Source organism: Zea mays, chromosome 3, assembly GCF_902167145.1.
Source record: "Zea mays cultivar B73 chromosome 3, Zm-B73-REFERENCE-NAM-5.0, whole genome shotgun sequence".
Lineage (NCBI taxonomy): Eukaryota > Viridiplantae > Streptophyta > Magnoliopsida > Poales > Poaceae > Zea > Zea mays.
The window spans coordinates 136,834,407-136,851,906 of NC_050098.1; the positions used below are offsets into that span (position 1 = coordinate 136,834,407).

At 46.6% G+C, this 17,500-nt stretch overlaps 2 protein-coding genes across 5 annotated transcripts; one reads left to right on the top strand and one right to left on the bottom strand.

Annotated features, from left to right (window-relative positions):
- Positions 1 to 3,707: 3,707 nt before the first annotated feature.
- LOC100191146 (uncharacterized) lies at positions 3,708 to 7,385 on the bottom strand. The gene is made up of 5 exons (NM_001136582.1): positions 7,360 to 7,385; positions 5,797 to 5,911; positions 5,645 to 5,713; positions 5,468 to 5,574; positions 3,708 to 4,543 (listed from the first exon to the last, which is right to left on the bottom strand). The coding sequence occupies exons 2-5, from the start codon at positions 5,900 to 5,902 to the stop codon at positions 4,061 to 4,063; spliced, it is 765 nt and encodes a 254-aa protein (NP_001130054.1). The 5' UTR covers positions 5,903 to 5,911; positions 7,360 to 7,385; the 3' UTR covers positions 3,708 to 4,060.
- A 107-nt stretch (positions 7,386 to 7,492) lies between these two features.
- On the top strand, positions 7,493 to 15,063 carry LOC100278260 (uncharacterized). 4 transcript variants are annotated; one of them, XM_023301864.2, is made up of 3 exons: positions 7,563 to 7,982; positions 14,549 to 14,705; positions 14,794 to 15,051. In XM_023301864.2, exons 1-3 carry the CDS (start codon positions 7,707 to 7,709, stop codon positions 14,823 to 14,825), a joined length of 465 nt encoding a protein of 154 aa, XP_023157632.1. In that variant the 5' UTR covers positions 7,563 to 7,706; the 3' UTR covers positions 14,826 to 15,051. The 4 variants fall into 4 exon arrangements, with proteins under 4 accessions (XP_008672643.1, XP_023157632.1, NP_001145064.1 ...); NM_001151592.2 differs by having other exon boundaries at positions 7,567 to 7,982; positions 14,816 to 15,063; XM_008674421.3 differs by lacking the exons at positions 14,549 to 14,705; positions 14,794 to 15,051 and adding an exon at positions 12,467 to 14,542 and having other exon boundaries at positions 7,493 to 7,982.
- Positions 15,064 to 17,500: the final 2,437 nt, after the last annotated feature.

The following is a 17,500-nucleotide window of genomic DNA, read 5'->3' on the forward strand; positions in this document are numbered from 1 at the left end:
CAGCTAGCTCCCGCAGGATGTCAACGCGAGGCGCAGGCCCAGGGGGATTGTCATCCTCCGGCATACCGAGGTGGTTGCCTTCGTTGTGACCCCCTAGATTGACATGGAAACATTCGCGACTTGGGCCACAACCCTCGTCGTCAAGGTTGTGGCCATCATCAGAGCAACCGGAGAGGCAGTAGTCGCATGCGGTCATGAAGTCTCGCATGGCACTGGGATTACTGAGCCCGGAGAAATCCCAACCGGAGTCGGGACCGTCCTCTTCCTCGGAACCCGGGGGCCCATAGGTTGAGACGGCCGTCAGTCGGTCCCAAGATGACCACATATGGTACCCTGGAAGGTTAGGATATGTCTTTATGAAAGCGCTCACCGAAGCGGGGTCTCTTGGTGGATCGAAGCTGAATCTAAAAGGCACAGGGTGGAAAACGGATGGTACCTCTTGATCGATGGACGGTGGCGAAGTCGCGTCGGGGACGGACTGCACCGTTATCTCAGGTACGAGGCTAACGCCCAGCAAGCCCTTCGCGAGCGTGCTGGCGTCATCTGCCCTCTTGGGGTTGGCACGTTGCGGGGAAATGACATCTGTCGTTGTCTCAGGTGCGAGGACAACGCCCGACATGCCCCCCCCCCCGCTGGGGTGCCGGCGTTGTCGACTCACTCGACAACTGACGAGGTGCCGCCTCCTGCCTGGCCACGGTTGCCCCGTCTCCTCCTCCTGCGGCGAGGAGGGTGGCGGGACAAACCCGGATGCTGCTCTTCCGCCACGGGGGAAGACGTCGTCGAGTCCGCCGCCGCCGGGCGAGCTGACGACCATCGTGGTTGCTGTCGCGTTGCGGGAGGAGGAGTACCATGTCGTAGCTGCCGTCGAGGGACATGAACTCGAGACTCCCGAAGCGGAGCACCGTCCCGGGCTGAAGAGGTTGCTGAAGACTACCCATCTGGAACTCAACGGGAAGTTGTTCGTTAACACGCAGCAGGCCCCTACCTGGCGCGCCAACTGTCGGCGTTTCGACCCCGGGGGGTCCCTGGACCGACGAGTAAATTTGTCGCTGCTTGTCCCAGCCCAGATGGGTTGGCGCGAGATGGAACACAAGGGGGAAACGCGGCTCGTGTTATCTCGCACCAGGGGTGTGCTCGTAGTAGGGGTTACAAGCGTTCGCGCGCGAGAGAGAGTGAGCCTGTTCGTTAGCTCGTTCTCCCGTGCGACCCTTTCGCATGAAGGCCCTGGACCTCCCTTTTATAGATGTAAGGAGAGGGTCCAGGTGTACAATGGGGGGTGTAGCTATGCGCTAACGTGTCTGGCAGAGAGGTGTCTGAGCTCTGTGTACATGCCAACGTGGCTGTCGGAGAGGTGCTAGAGCCATGTGTACGCGGTAATGTGGCCGTCGGAGAAGTGCCTGAGCCCTGTAGAAGCATAGCTGTCGGTGCTGCTGGGATCTTGCTGACGTCTCCTTGCTTCCGTAGGGGGCTGAGAACCACCGTCGTCATGGACCCACGCGGGGAGCCATCATTACTTGTTACCGAGGCGAGCCAGATGGGACGCCGGTCTTGTTCCCCCGTAGCCTGAGCTAGCTAGGGGTAGGGTAATGATGTATCCCCCGTGGCGCGGTCGGTCCGAGCCCAAGGTCGGGCGAGGCGGAGACCTCCTTCCGAGGCCGAGGCCTAAGGTCGAGCGAGGCGGAGCTTCCTGTTGCGCCCGAGGCTGAACTTGGTTGTTGTCAGCCTCACCCTGGTGGGTGGCACGACAGTCGGAGCGGGGCGAGCGGCGCTGTTTTCCTGTCATGTCGGTCAGTGAAAGGGCGATGTGACTGCGGTCACTTCGACCTTGCCGACTGAGGCACGTGTGTCAGGATAAGGTGTCAGGCGATCCCCGCATTGAATGCGCCTGCGATACGGTCGGTTGGTGAGGCAATTTGGCCAAGGTTGCTTCACAACGAAGCCTGGCCGAGCCGGGCTTCGGGCGAGTCGAGGGTGCGCCCGTCGCTTGAGGAGGCCCTCGGGCGAGGTGTGAATTCGTCCGGGACTACTGTTCCCGCCCGAGGCCGGGCTCGGGCGAGGCGAGATCGCGTCCCTTGGTAGACGAGGCCTTGACCTGAATCGTGCCCATCAGTCTATGCGGTTTGTGCTAATGGTGGTTACCAGCCGTGTTTAGAAGTGTTGGGGGTACCCCTAATTACGGTATCCGACGCCATTACACAAACTAAGTAAGAAAGTGAGAACTAACAAGATAATAAACTACCTCATTCTTCAAACCAAACAAGCTGTTATTTATATGCCTTGTCTTCTACCTACTTAGTCATTTGTATTTTTGCTGGAATAATGGCTTTTCTGGCCTATAAATTCCATGTATTTTCCCAAAACACTAAACCGCTATATCTGTCATAGTGGTTTGAGCAAGATAGCACTAAATGCCATGCCCCACTATTTTCAACACTGAAAAAACCTATATACCCTATACACCTATTGTTATATTTTTTCCCAAATCGTAGAAGGCGAAGACGTAAATCAGTATAGATTGCAACTTCAAGATAGAACATACCATCCATTTGCATCTGGATTGGACAACAGGGTGAGTATAAAATAAAATAACGTTGAATATTTTTTAAGCAGAAATGGATTGCACAACAGGGTGAGTATAAAATAAAATGACGTTGAATATTTTTTAAACAGAAACAGTGGTACTACATCATATGTATGTAAAAGACTACCAGAGTCCAAGGTTGTCTTTACAATGGTCCAGCATTCTATCCACTTACAACTGTCCATCGTACATTATTTTGTATTATCCAAATGCCGAGTGTTCTTGAGGCATATTAAGGGTGTCTCTATCAAATCGTGGATATAGTCGTATAAAATATTATTTTACATTGTATATATCACTTATACAGAGTAAGGTTTGAAATAAAGATAAGTTATGAGAAAAGATAGAAAAGCTGCTAAAGACAGTCTAAGATAGCAGGATAGGAAAGCCGTTGGTGCCTATTTGGATTTGGATCGGAAGTCGTGAAGCTGGTGCTAGAAACAACTTTAGAGAGCTGAAGATTCAGAATGACTCCAGCAATGTCCCCTCCAAGAATATTTTCTGTCATTTACAGCACTCTATAAAAGATTTTGTTCTCTATATTTTCTTCATCTCCAGCAACGTCATCTAAATTCGGTCCTCTAAATTTGTTCTGCCTTTGCACATAATTTGAATTTGACTTACGGTACCTATTTCAAAAAAAGTAATTAACATTAGTCACTATGACAATTTTGACAACTTACTGTACACGCAAACAGAATTTTGTTCGTTTGTAGGGATAAAAACGGTCGGAAACGGTATTTGTTCGGTAATCAGTTTTTTAGTCGTTTTTCTTTGATTGCGAATAAATAGGATATATAATCTACAATACAAATTTGTATTCTTATTTTTAACATTCAGCTTGTAAAGATTCATAAAAGGTAAACCTCAAATTCATCCTATATTTTGTCAAATAATAGATATAAACTTCGGTATGGATTCGGAAACAAATTCAGTAATTTTTTCAACGTTTCGTGTTGTAGAGAGCAAATAATACATAAAATAATTTGTGTAATATTTTATTCATATTTGTACTAATGTGCTGGATAACATAAGAAAATATCAACATTAAATTTTATACATATCTATTATAAAATATTAAATTTATTCTAACAGTTCGGATTACCGCTTTCATCCCTATTCGTTTGTACTGAAATTAAACTCACACTTCATTTTTACTGCTTTTTTGTCACATACGCAGAGCATCCACAGAAAACATAAAATGTAGGGTTCAGTACCATTTACAGATCCGTCTGAGCTGAAGCTTGACAAGACCCCGATTTCCAAGCCACGATGAAAGCATAGCATCTAGCAAAACGACATTATAACGTGGATGCACGCCATGTTTGAAAGTTCCACAGCCCCCGACAACTCAAACTCATCAGAATTACTCGCTCCATTATTTGAACATACAGGCCGCTATGATGTTAACAGCAAACACTAGCCAATACATATCGTTCTGGAATCGTATTGATGAGCACTCTTTGGAGAAGGCACAAACTAGCTCCTCTTGTCGGCGTAGCTGTCCGGCTCATCGTCCTTGAAGATATCATCCATGGTTTCTTCATTCTTGTTACCACCAAAGTTATCATCAGGTGTGCCAGAGAACCCATCATCGCCTGTGGAACCGCCGGTTGCATCAAAGCCACCAGCACCGTTTCCACCAAAACTACTGTCAGAACCAAAGTTACTGTTGGCAAAGCTGTCGCTACCTCCAGCAGTAAAGTTGCCTCCACCTCCACCAGCAACTCCATAATCACCACCACCACCCCTGTTGCTGTAGTTGCCACCATAGTCGCCGCCACCGTATCCACCGCTGCCACCACCACCACCATAGTGGCCGCCACCGTATCCACCGCCTCCACCAGCACCACCATAGCCTCCACCACCACCATAGCCGCCGCCACCATAGCCACCGCCGCCACGAAAGCCACCGGTCTTCTCGTTAGCATGATTAACCCGTATGCTCCGTCCATCGAGAGTCTAGTACAAGCAAGAAAGAGTCAGGTGTACGCATAGTAATTACATGTCTCAAATGCAACCTACCTTAATATCAGCATTAATGTACTGAGCAAATAAAGGAGTGTCAGAAAAACATTAAAGCGTAATCATAATGAAACAGTTTCATTTATGACTATGAAAAGACATGATCTCTTGATATTTCAGCAAACACCCTCATCTCAAAAAACATGTCAAACTAGGTTTCCCCGCAGTTAGCTATTTTAAGCTAGACCAAGTTTATAAAGATTGTCATAATTTGAAACCAAATAAATATAATATGAAAATATGTTCCATGGAAAGTCTAATCATATTTATTTGGTAATATAAATCTCAGATTTTTTTTAATGAACTTGAGATAATCTAACAACAGCAACAAAACCTTTTACTCCCAAACAAGTTGGGGTAGGCTAGAGTTAAAACCCAACAGACATCAGAAATCAATGTTCAGACACAGAACTTATGATAATCCGACTTAGAAAAAATTAGAATGTCTAGTTCCTTGGGGGGGAGGGGGTAGTAACTCACTATGCTACCCAAGATACAAGTTACAACTGACTGGAATTCATATTATCAACACACACTTGAACTAAATTACTCACTGCTATGATATAACCAGACCATGATCATGAATGACAAACAATGCAGCATCACTATAAATTTCAAAAAGCCCTTAATAGCTATCAACACCCTTCTATCATAGCTTCTAGTATGATTCATAAAAATTTAAAAGATAATATGGCCCCTTAGGATTAATAAATTCTGGCATATATTAGCCTAACTTAATGTTGAGGGTGCAAATCTTTTAAGAATTAGCATGTCATAGTTAATATCCTGAGACATGATGAAATATCACTATCATGATAATCAAAAACAGATAAATCACAATCATTCCAAGTATAAACTAACCTTTCCATCCAAGGCAGTAATGGCAGCTGAAGCCTCCTCAGAAGACGTGTAAGTTACAAAGCCAAAACCTCTAGACCTCCCAGACTCACGGTCAATGATAATCCTAGCTGGACAGATTGAAGCATAACTGGTCAGCAGAAAGTAGAGCCAAGGCAAGTGCAGCAATGGGCATGATACCTTCAATGACTTGCCCATATTTGGCAAACTCGTCCCTGAGACTGTGATCATCAGTTTGATAAGAAATCCCTGAAACAATATTTACAACTATCAGGAAATTATACAGGACAGAAAAACTTGACAAGCAGATAAAATTATAAACAGGATATAACCTCCAACAAAGAGCTTGGATGACATGCATCTGATTGCTTGGTAGACAGACGGATTTGAACTTGTGGCTTTCTTGAGCAGACCACCAAGCTTATTAGCCAGTGCCATTGTGCTAAACTGCAACAGAGTAAGATTATGAGATATCAACTGATAATACACATGTACAACAGAGGGGGAGTGATGTTTCAATAAAGTACTTGTACTAAGTTCACTATGAATAAATGTTATAATCAGACATAACTAAATGAATGGCTACTTTCTAATTGGTTGAAGTGTATTGACTGCAAGCAAAAACTGGTGTGCAATCAAGCACCCCATGCAATCAAACTACCAAAAGTCATGAAAAAATCTAAAAAAACATGTATGTACTTCATTATTATTGTACCAATATATCAGATGTCAGATTCTAATTCATCTTATGTTAGAAATAAAAAGGAGAAAATTCTATCCAATATGAAAGATTAAAAAATAATAGTACTTCCTCTTTATTATATCTCTTAACATAGCATGAATTAGGAGTTAAAATTTGATACACACACAGCTAGAGTAAATAATAAAGTACATTTACAAAATTTTGATGATTTTTTGTGACTTTTGGTAATTTGATTACACAATGATTGCGCAGAAAGCTTGATTTCACAACAGTTCTTGCCTTGATTGAAAGTTGAAGCAGTTATAAATGTTATTAGAGATGATGAATGAAACATGCATCATTTGCCTTGTTTAAGGCATAAAAATGCACACAGCATTCTAAGGAACAGATTTTAAACATAAGGGAGACACTATTGTAAACATAATGGAGACAATATTGTATATGGCAATTAACTTTGACATGTTAATGAAATTAAAAAAAAACTTCCATAACACTGATATGAATCAGCATAAAAAAACTTCCATTATTTTGAGAGTTGTAGCATCAAAAGACAGCATAAGAATCAGCATACGCTTGGATGTTACAGAGGTCGACTAAGAAACAGCAGAAGTTTGGGTGTTACACAGAGGTTGACTGGAGGCCCAAAGCTACATAATATGCACTATCCCTTGTAATGAAAAATTGTAGTCGAAAGAAAACAAAATGAACAAATCATCTACTTCATTAGCAAAATGAAACATTCCATTTGCACCATAAATATTCATACAACATGTGGCACAAATGGCTACAAACGTAAAAGCTATAAAATAGCAGCTTCATGTTCACACAGGCACAAGAGCATGCCGCGAGTAAACTAATAGCGAGATAATCACCCATCGTAGAAGTTCGGAGACACGAAGCCGAGCGACACAGACCAAAAAGGTCCACCTCGCAGGGATCCAGGCAAGCCGTAAGCACCGAGCTGTGCACGAGAGCGAACAACCATTGGCGGTCGACGTCCAAACTACCAATACACAAAATCATAAACCCTATAACACTCTACTCCCCAATTGCCACCCAACGAGTCAACGACGCAAGTACACCGACAAAGACACGGATCACCAACGCTAGCGGCATGGGAGGCGCACCAACCCGATGGAAAACAAGCGGCGAAAAAAATCAAAAAGTTAGCTGCTAGGGGTTAAGCGCGCACCTGAGGAGAGGAATGGAGAATGGTTTAGGGGCTGGGACGAAAGGCGGCGGCGGGGGCGGACGCGAGTGAAGCGAAGGAGGTGGGGGGCGAGGATGGGGATATAGGGCTCCTGGGATCCTCGCGACCGTCCGATAGGATCAAGCGCCGCTGGATCAGCCGTCCATTCAATACTTGCTATTCAACTGCCGAGGGCGGTGAGCGACGGATATTTTTGGGGCCCACAGTGGAGATGATCGGTGATCGCAGTGTCTGGGTCACCGAGGCTGTGTTCCCTGTCTGCAATTTCGGGCAAGCCTAGGGGCCCAAGCGGAAAAGGTAAGCCGACTCCGTCGGCGGCGGCGGCGATCATGGCCGCGCAGAGGGAGAAGTCCGCGGCCGTGGCGGTCGCCCCAGCACACGGCGCTGCGGTTTCGGGGTCTCCTTCTCCTTCTTCCTCATCCGGAGGCCCGGCAGTGTCGGCGTCCTCGTCGGGAGACCGGTGGTGCGCCGCGATCGGTAACCTTGGGGAGCTCGGCGCCAACGTGGACGCGCTGCAGAAGCTGCTCGGGCGGAAAGCCGTCTTCGTAGACGATGACATCTTCTCCAAGGCCTCCCTCGCCGCCGACCAGGCCCGCACCATTAAGGTATATACGTACGTCCGGGTTATTGTATGTCAGCAAATGAACTGATAGAGGAATTGAGTGGGGAAGAATCGGAGGAATCAGGGAAGAAGAAGGTCAGAATAGCAGGCAGGGGAACGATTCTGTTATTTCTCATTTTCTCTATCAGTTCATTTGCTGACAATCAGTGCTCTACTGATCCTGAAAAAATCAAAGTCATTGAGCAATGACGAATTCCAAGGAATGCTAAAGAGCTGAGGAGCTTTTTAGGCCTAGCTGGATTTTATAGAAAATTTGTCAGAAATTTTGGCATTATTGGTAGACCTCTTTTCAATCTGCTCAAGAAACATGTGGTGTTTGTATGGACAGCAGAGGATCAAAAGGCTTTTGAATTATAGAAGACTGCTCTGATAACAGCACCTGTCCTAGCGTTACCAGATTTTTCTATTCCATTCTGTATCTACACTGATGCCTGTCAGACTGGTGTGGGTGCAGTCTTAATGCAACAAGGACACCCTCTCGCATTCTTGAGTAGAGCTTTGGGTCCCAAAAATCAAGGGTTGTCAACTTATGAAAAAAGAGTATATGGCCATCATCATTGCAATTGCTCAATGGAGATGTTACTTACAGCTAGCAGAGTTTATCATATACACGGATCATAGTAGCTTGGCTCAGCTTAATGAACAGCAGCGCCTGCATACTACATGGCATCAGAAAGTCTATACCAAATTGGCTGGCTTGCAGTATAAAATCATTTACAAGAAAGGAGTAGAGAATACGGCAGCTGATGCTCTTTCTAGATTGCCTCATGGGCCAGCCACTTGTTTGGCCCTATCACAGTGCACTCCAACTTGGCTGCAGGAACTAGAATATGGATATAACCAAGATCCTGCCACCAAGGAATTGCTATCACAGTTGAGTTTACATGATGGGCCTATGGGACCTTTCACTTTACATCAGGGTGTCATTCGACATAAGGGCAGACTTTGGCTTGCTGGTAATAGTGCATTGCAACAGAAGGTGCTGACAGCTATGCATGACACTGCTATTGGTGGACATTCAGGTGTACCTGTTACTTATAGAAAGTTGAAACAGTTTTTCTATTGGCCAGGCATGAAAGCTGTTGTACATGCCTATGTGCAATCTTGTGCTATTTGTCAACAAGCCAAGCCTGACAGATCCATGTACCTTGGACTACTTCAGCCGCTGGATATTTCTTCACAAGTATGGCATACTGTGTCTTTGGACTTTATTGAGGGACTTCCAAAATCAATGCATGCCAATTGCATTCTTGTGGTGGTTGATAAGTTTTCAAAATATGGTCATTTCATACCATTACTCCATCCCTTCACAGCAGCTAAAGTGGCTCGAGTTTTTCTTGACAATATCTATAAATTGCTAACATCATTTCAGACCGTGATAGAGTCTTTACCAGCAACTTTTGGCAACAGTTGTTTCACTTGACTGACACCAAGTTGTGCATGTCATCTTCATATCACCCACAGTCCGATGGTCAAACGGAGCGGCTTAATCAATGCCTTGAAACATATCTCAGGTGCTTCGTTCATTCTTGTCCAACACAGTGGGCTAAATGGTTATCAGTTGCTGAGTATTGGTATAACACCAGTGAACATTCTGCGGTTGGCCGAACTCCATTTCAAGTGGTCTATGGATACACTCCGCGACACTTTGGTATAACTGCAGAATCCATAGTGCCAGTAACTGAATTGTCAGATTGGCTTCGTGAAAGAGAACTGATGACTAAAGTCATTAAGTTTCATCTGATCAGAGCATGTGATCGGATGAAGAAACAAGCAGATAAACATCGGTCAGAGCGATCGTTTGAAGTTGGTGAATCTGTCTATCTCAAACTGCAGCCGTATGTGCAGTCTTCAGTGGCTACACGTTCCAACAACAAATTAACATTCAGATTTTTTGGTCCTTACAAGATTCTGGAACGTGTAGGAGCAGTTGCTTATGAGTTGCAATTACCACCTAATAGTACAGTTCACCCGGTATTCCATGTCTCACAACTTGTTAAGGTGATAATTGATACTTAGGGCTAACCCTAATGGGTAGCTATATAGTGTTATACATGGGCCACATGGGCCTACCATATACTCTAACACCCCCCGCAGTCTGAACTTCCGTCGCAGCGGAGTTCACAGACTGGATTAAAAAAGGAAGACGTACATTACACCGTACATTACACCATAGGATCCCCCCACAGCCGCAACTAGCCACTAATGATGTTGAGGCTGGAGCGAAACTCGGCGAAGGTCGAGGACGGAAGGCCCTTGGTGAAGATATCAGCAAACTGGGAGGTGGTCGGGACGTGGAGGACCCGAACAGCACCGGCGGCGACATAATCGCGGACGAAGTGGAGATCGATCTCTACATGCTTGGTCCGCTGGTGCTGCACGGGGTTGGAGAGGTAGACCACGCTGACGTTGTCGCAGTAGACCAACGTGCTCCTGGAGAGGGGACTGTGAAGCTCGGCGAGGAACTGCCGGAGCCAGGCAGCCTCCGACACGTCGTTGGCCACGGCACGGTACTCCGCCTCGGCACTCGAGCGAGAGACGACCGGCTGGCGCTTCGATGACTAGGACACCAGGTTGCCGCCTAAGAAGACGGTGTAGCCGGAGGTGGAGCGCAGAGTGTCTGGGCACCCGGCCCAGTCAGCGTCGATGTAGACGACCAGCTCGGAGGAGGTAGACCGGTGAAGAAGCAGCCCGTAGTCGACGGTACCCCGGAGGTAGCGGAGGAGGCGTTTGAGAGCCGCGAGGTGGGGCTCTCGGGGGTCGTGCATATGGAGACAGACCTGCTGCACGGCGTAGGAGATGTCCGGCCTAGTGAAGGTGAGGTACTGAAGAGCACCGGCAAGACTCCTGTACCCGGTGGGGTCCTCGACTGGGTCACCCGTGGCCTCAGAGAGCTTCGCCTGCGTGTCGACTAGGGTAGAGCAGGGCTTGCAGGCAATCATCTTGGCCCGCTCCAGAATGTCAAGAGTGTACTGCCGCTGGTGAAGTAGGAGTCCTGAGGGGCGAGGCTCAGCAGTGACCCCCAGGAAATGATGAAGCACGCCCAGATCCTTGACCGGAAACTCCCGCTGAAGCGCGTCGACGAGGCGGCGAAGTGACTGACTAGAGGCGGTGAGGACAATGTCATCCACGTAGAGAAGCAAGTAGGCAGTCTCTGCCCCATGATGGTGGACGAACAGAGACGTGTCTGACTTGGCCTCCACGAAGCCCAGTGTCACCAGGAACGTAGCCAGTCTGGAGTGCCACGCCCGGGGGCCGGCTTAAGGCCGTAGAGGGACCTGTTGAGCCGGCAGACCATGTCAGGGCGAGAGGAGTCCACGAACCCTGCCGGCTGACAGCAGTAGACGGTCTCGGTGAGGGCGCCGTGCAGGAAGGCGTTCTTGACATCAAGCTGGTGAACTGGCCAGGAGCGAGCAAGGGCCAGTGAGCACCGTGCGGACAGTGGTCGGCTTCACAACCGGGCTGAAGGTCTCATCGTAGTCGACTCCGGGGCGCTGAGTGAAGCCCCGAAGGACCCAGCGAGCCTTGTATCGCTCCAGGGTACCATCGGCTCGCCGCTTGTGTGTCCAGATCCACTTGTCGGTGACGACGGTCGGTGCGGTCGGGACGCCGTACACGCCGCCCACGGTAGCAGAGGAGGTGACCCCACCGTCGTGGGCCGCAGGCGAGGCGAGGAGTTGTTCCGCCGCGGCAATCTGAGCAGCGATAGCGTCGGCGGCCTCGCGCTCGCGCTCGCGCTCCCACACGAGGGCCGCTTCCCGCAAACGGGCCTGTCGTGCCGCGTGTTCCACACGGGCAGCGGTGAGGGCGGCGACGGTGTATCCCTGGTGGGCGACCGGTGGAGGAGGCGGCTGATCGACGACAAGCGACGAGGGGATAGGCGGGGGAGGGTCCTCCAGACCGGCAACACCCGCGGGAACCGCATCCGCCACAGCCGCAAGGGCCGAGGCGGTGCCTGCAGCGGGGAGGGCCCCACCAGCGGTGTTAGGCCCTGCCCCCCACGCCGGCCCGAGCGCAGGGGAGGCGGGAAACGACCCCCACGTCCCTGCCACCAGCGCCTGCCCGTCCGCAGGGGAGGCAGCGGCGGCTGGGAGGGGGTGGGGAGGGGCCGGGGGGCGCGCCCGCGCGGCCAGGAGCGGTGGCAGCGGCTCGCCCGCCAGGGGAGGCGGCCCGCGCTCAGGAAGAGAGGGGAGGGAAGGTGGAGGGGGAGAGAGAGGGCCGCGGCTCGCCGGCCATGGGGCCGCGCGCGCCTGAGGGAGGGGCGGCGGCGGCTGAAAGGGGAGGGTAAAACCTAGCGTGATACCATGTTAAGGTGATAATTGATACTTAGGGTTAACCCTAATGGGTAGCTATATAGTGTTATACATGAGCCACATGGGCCTACCATATACTCTAACACAACTTAAGCGAGCTCTGGGTGATCAACTGCTGGTACCTCAACTACCACAAGGAAATGTATCCCTTCAGGTCCCTTCTCAAATTCTTCAGCATCGAACCATTGAACGAGGTGGAGAATCCGTTGAACAAGTAAAGGTGCTCTGGTCAGGAACTGATGCATCGTTGTCTACTTGGGAAGATGCTGCAGCCCTGTGTTCCAGGTTTCCAGCAGCTCCAGCTTGGGGGCAAGCTTCTGCTCAAGTCCGGGGGAATGTGAGGATCCAGAACCAGCAGGGAGGAATGACGACGCAAGAAGGTGGCGGGGAACGGCGAAGCGCATGGAAGAAATATTTGAATAGCAAAGTGTTTGGGCCACAATGGGCCGTGTGATTGTAATAAGCCCGTGTATGGAGCTGATACTTGTGCCGTGCGTATAAAACGCTAAGAACGAAAAGGCTGAAAGCAGAAAATGAGAAATAACAGAATCGTTCCCCTGCCTGCCATTCTGACCTTCTTCCCTGATTCCTCCGATTCTTTCCCACTCAATTCCTCTATCAGTCCATTTGCTGACATTGTATCAACGGATCAGACCATATCAGCTCCCTATCGTTGTCGCCCCTTCTCTATGCTCGTCATCCGGGTTATTGTATCAACCGATGCCGCCTCCTGAAGGGCGTAGATTCGGTCCCCTGTACTTCAAATGTGGAATTCACTACTCAAAAAGCAAGAGGGGTGTGATTTTGAGTGCTTGGATGATTCAGTTTAGTGCGACTTGTGTCTCTTTGGGCCTTTGGCATAGGCTGGTAGAGCTAGGCTACTCCGGTTCGGCGTGAGTGACATGGAATTAGTTGACCTTTCATGTAACGGAAAAATTGATTGGTACAGACCGGAATTCAAAAGTGATGGGTGAACTAGAATGCAAAAGATTGTACTTTGTGTTCCATTTTCACGAACCGGATTCCCTGTTTTTTTTTCTCCTTGCTGTAAGAGAATGTGATAGATATGATAGGTGATACTTCCTCCGTTCTTTTTTATTTGTCGCGTTTTAGTTAAAAAATGAATTAGCCGGCGACAAATATTCGAGAACGGAGATAGTACATCCAAAGGCGAGGTGGCTGTTTTACTGCAATAGAGTTAAACCTTTAATGTAAAGATAAATTGATGTAAAAATTGAGCAGCTTGGACCTAAATTATTGATCTACTGACTTAAGGATTTATTACAAAAGGTCAGAGGTGAATTTATGTGATGTGCTTGTGCATACCAATTTATGTTCTCTCAAAATTTGTTCCTTCAGATCTCCCATATTTTTGTCAATTTGGAAATATAGAAGAGATAATAATCTAATGCTCACAAACAGAAGTTCATATTATGCTTCTAAGAGTTATTATGTTTTAATTTTGTACTCCTAGGTTATAATATGTTTTATCTTGTGTTTTTTTACCACTTATTGCTTGGACCATGTAACTCTCTAGCTTAAGGTCATGTTTGGAAGCAACCCAGTTTTTAAGAAATCAGTTTTTAGTTTTTTTAGCCAGGAGAGGCTAGCTTCTTAGTTTTTAAGAAACTATAAATCTAATTTGTATAAACTAGTATGTTTGGAACCACCTCAGTTTTTATAAACCAGTTTCTTAAATTCTGGGTGGTTCCAAAGAGGCCCTAATTAGCTCATAATGATTTAGTTTCAAGTCATTTAACACAAAAATCTCAAGACATGTATTTAGTTGACTTTGTTGTAAAATTGTATTTCTTACTTGAGTTCAAATAAAGTTAGTTTATTTAGATTGCAGAAACTTTCACACGTTGGGATCTCTAGAGCAATTAATAATAAGTCGATGAATAAACTTTAAAGTTCTTATCATTTAGTGTATATGTGACAATTAACTGTTGTATGCTAGTAATGTATTTTTGTGGTATGGTAATTATTAGAAACAATGTAGATGACACAACCAAAGAAGACCAAAACATGTTGCTTCCTTGATTTGCATGCAGTGATCTGGTTTGACAAGTGTAACCAGAGGAACTACATAAATGCTAATGTGGTTGACCCTTTGACTCTGTTACGATACAATTTGTTCTTGATGGGGAAATAGCCAAATAGACCATCATGTCTTCCAAGTTAACCATTATCCCCTAAATCATTTGAACAAGTTTATTCTTGTTTCTGTGGTCAGGTTCTTGACCAGAGGGTGCAGTCTCTGGAACGTGAACTCGATGCTGCCATTTCAGCAGCTGCTCGAGCTCGTGTAGAGAAACGTCAGGCGGAAGCTGCGCAACGAGCTGCAGAGTTACGCACACGGGAGGTCACAGAAGAACTGGAGAACACTGCTAGTATGCACTGTCCTGTTTCTACACTAGCATTTGCAGGCATAGCATTTGATTATCTAGCATTTTTCAAGAAAATGCTGTCTTTGATCAGTGGTCACAATTACATCTGGCAGGGGTGTTTGAGCTGCACATGGAGGAGTTGCGGCTGAAGCAAGAGGATATTGCGAAGAAAGATAGCGATATCAAGGTGTTAGAAGCGATCATACGAACCCTTAGTAGTAAAGATGATGATGGATCCAGCGAATAATTGCCATGCACAGGGAGCGAATAAATTGTTTCGATTGAAATTCAGATAGTTTCAGAGGAACATAAGCACTCTTGTCTTGTGTTACTTGTGTTTACCTGTTTATATCAAGGCTACTAAGGCTGGTGGCAATGTGGCCCGTAGCATGGGCGAGGGCGAGACGGTGCCGCTGCCGCCCGGCTTCCCGGCGACGCAGCTCGTGTCCGACGAGAGCGGGCAGTATTGCCCGGCTGGAGCGCGCGCTTGGACGAGAGGGAGGCGAGGCGCTGGCACGGACAGGTATCCGAGAGGGAGGCGAGGCGCTGGCACGGACAGGTATACGGGCGAGAGAGCGAGGTGGCGGTTTCGTATTAGCCTATGTGGCGTCACATGTGCTAGTTGTTGCAGCTAGCCGTTTTTTACCGTTAGTTGTTGCAGCTAGCCATTTTTTATCGTTCGAAGTCTAAAATTTTAAAAAATATTATAAAAAATCATAAATGTCATCTCCAACCCCTCTATAAATACTCCTACCTAGGTGAAGCTCATTACATGCACTATTTTATCTTGTTTCACTCTTTCAAACTCGCTTTTTCTACTCATCTTCGCGGTATATCTTTCTCAAACACAAACTCAAGTGAAGGAGTCGAAGGTGCAATATAGAATGCATTGCAAACAACCATGGAGCAAGCTATTGTCAAGCTCAATGAAGACTAGCCGAGCATGCCCAAGACTACACAACTCCAACGTGATTTGGTTGAGCATGTGTGGGAACGTAATAATTTTCTATTAATTATTATGTATTTTTTAATTGTCACGTATTTTTTTTATTATTATGCACTTTGTATTTTTAATTTAATTAAAAAAAATATGTTAAAATGATTGTTGAGCGTTGAAATAAATATGTGTGGATTATTTAATTCTCAAATAGAAAAGCTGATGTGGCTATAGGCTGAGGCTCTGGAGCGGCAGGGGCGAGAGTGGAGTCGAGAGCTGACGTGACAGAGATTAGAGATAGATGGTACATTGGAACCGGCCTAATGACCTCCACTTATTTACATATGCCTAAGGCTAGGTCCAACGCCTTTAACGTGGCTTGGCACGTAGTCGGTATCGACTGTTGTATGCCTAACCACAAGCGATTTGATCGGGGCAGCCGACACACGAGGACCCAGGAGGTGCACTATTGCTACGGTTGTGCCTCCTGATTGAGACTCCAGGTTAGGGGTCTATGCATGCCACCTAGCTTGACCTATAACCAAGGAGGATGTATTGTTGTCGATGAATCGCTCTACAAATGCACAACAACAAATTAAACGTTAAATTCTGGTGATCATGTGGATCAACTGAAGGAACATGAAAGCCTAAGAGGGGTGAATTAGGACTTCTAAAATTCTAGCTAATCTAGTGTCACACCTCGATTTAAGGAAAATCCCGGACGTGAATCAAATGTGTGGTAGGATCAAGTCTCACACATATGATGACTCATGTTACATAAATGAATGTCACATCTTTATTATATAATAGAGGTTATGTACAAAATAGCTAAATATATACATCATATGACGATAATGATCCTCCACAACCATAGTTGACTGGGAGGCGACGGCCTAGACCTCTCACGAATTCATCGCGGAATCATTTATGCTCCTTATCTTGTGGTACATGTCCTTGACCTGGGGTGAGTACAGCAAGGGTGAGCTTGCATACGTTCATCGCTCAATAAGTTGTGGGAATTAATAATGTGCATGAGCTCACTTACGGTGGGGCTCATGTGAAGTGTAAGGCTCATCGACCAATAGGGGTTAAGCCTGAGCATTTCTTTTAGAGTTGGTTATTAGCAGTTATTAAGTATAAGTAGATGTCATCCCAATTAAATAAGAGATCATAATTAATAATAAAACCCACAATGCAATGCAATGTAATGCATATGACAGATTAACTTTAATTCTATAAGTTACTCATGTGAGGGTCCGAGCCGCTCATGACCATGAGCATGGCCACGACTGATATATCAGTTTTACACTCTACAAATGTTGCACATATTTACCCACAAGGCGTCTTTCCTGTTTAGCCAGGGTTTGCAAGACCCTTAGGCACTCCCAAGGTGAATATCTAGGGATCCACTGTGAGGCCTTTACAAAGTTCCACTAGAGGAGAGAACTTGCTACGAATTCCGGGCCGAAGGAGATGTAGGAATCCCTCGTCCGAAAAGCTAAAAAGACAGTCCGGCCCGAGGACCTCCCTACACCTGCACTCCTCCTCCTCGCTTGCCCCTTTCAGGAAAGGATTAACTCACACTAGCTTTCCTAATTATTCAGCCAATGATGTCTCATTCCATCCTTGTAAGAGCACTGTTTTCCCAGATGGTCGCTTCATATTACAATTAACATAATAATCTTATCATGAACAATAATCAAACCAACAATAATAATGGAACATGATCATAATTCAGTATAACTTTAATACCAAAACTAGGTAGAGCAATAGCAAGTCTACCCAATAATTCATTTGTTTGTAAGGTGTAGGGTAAATAAAACTAGGGTAACCTATTAGGTCCCATCAAATTAACCTGAGA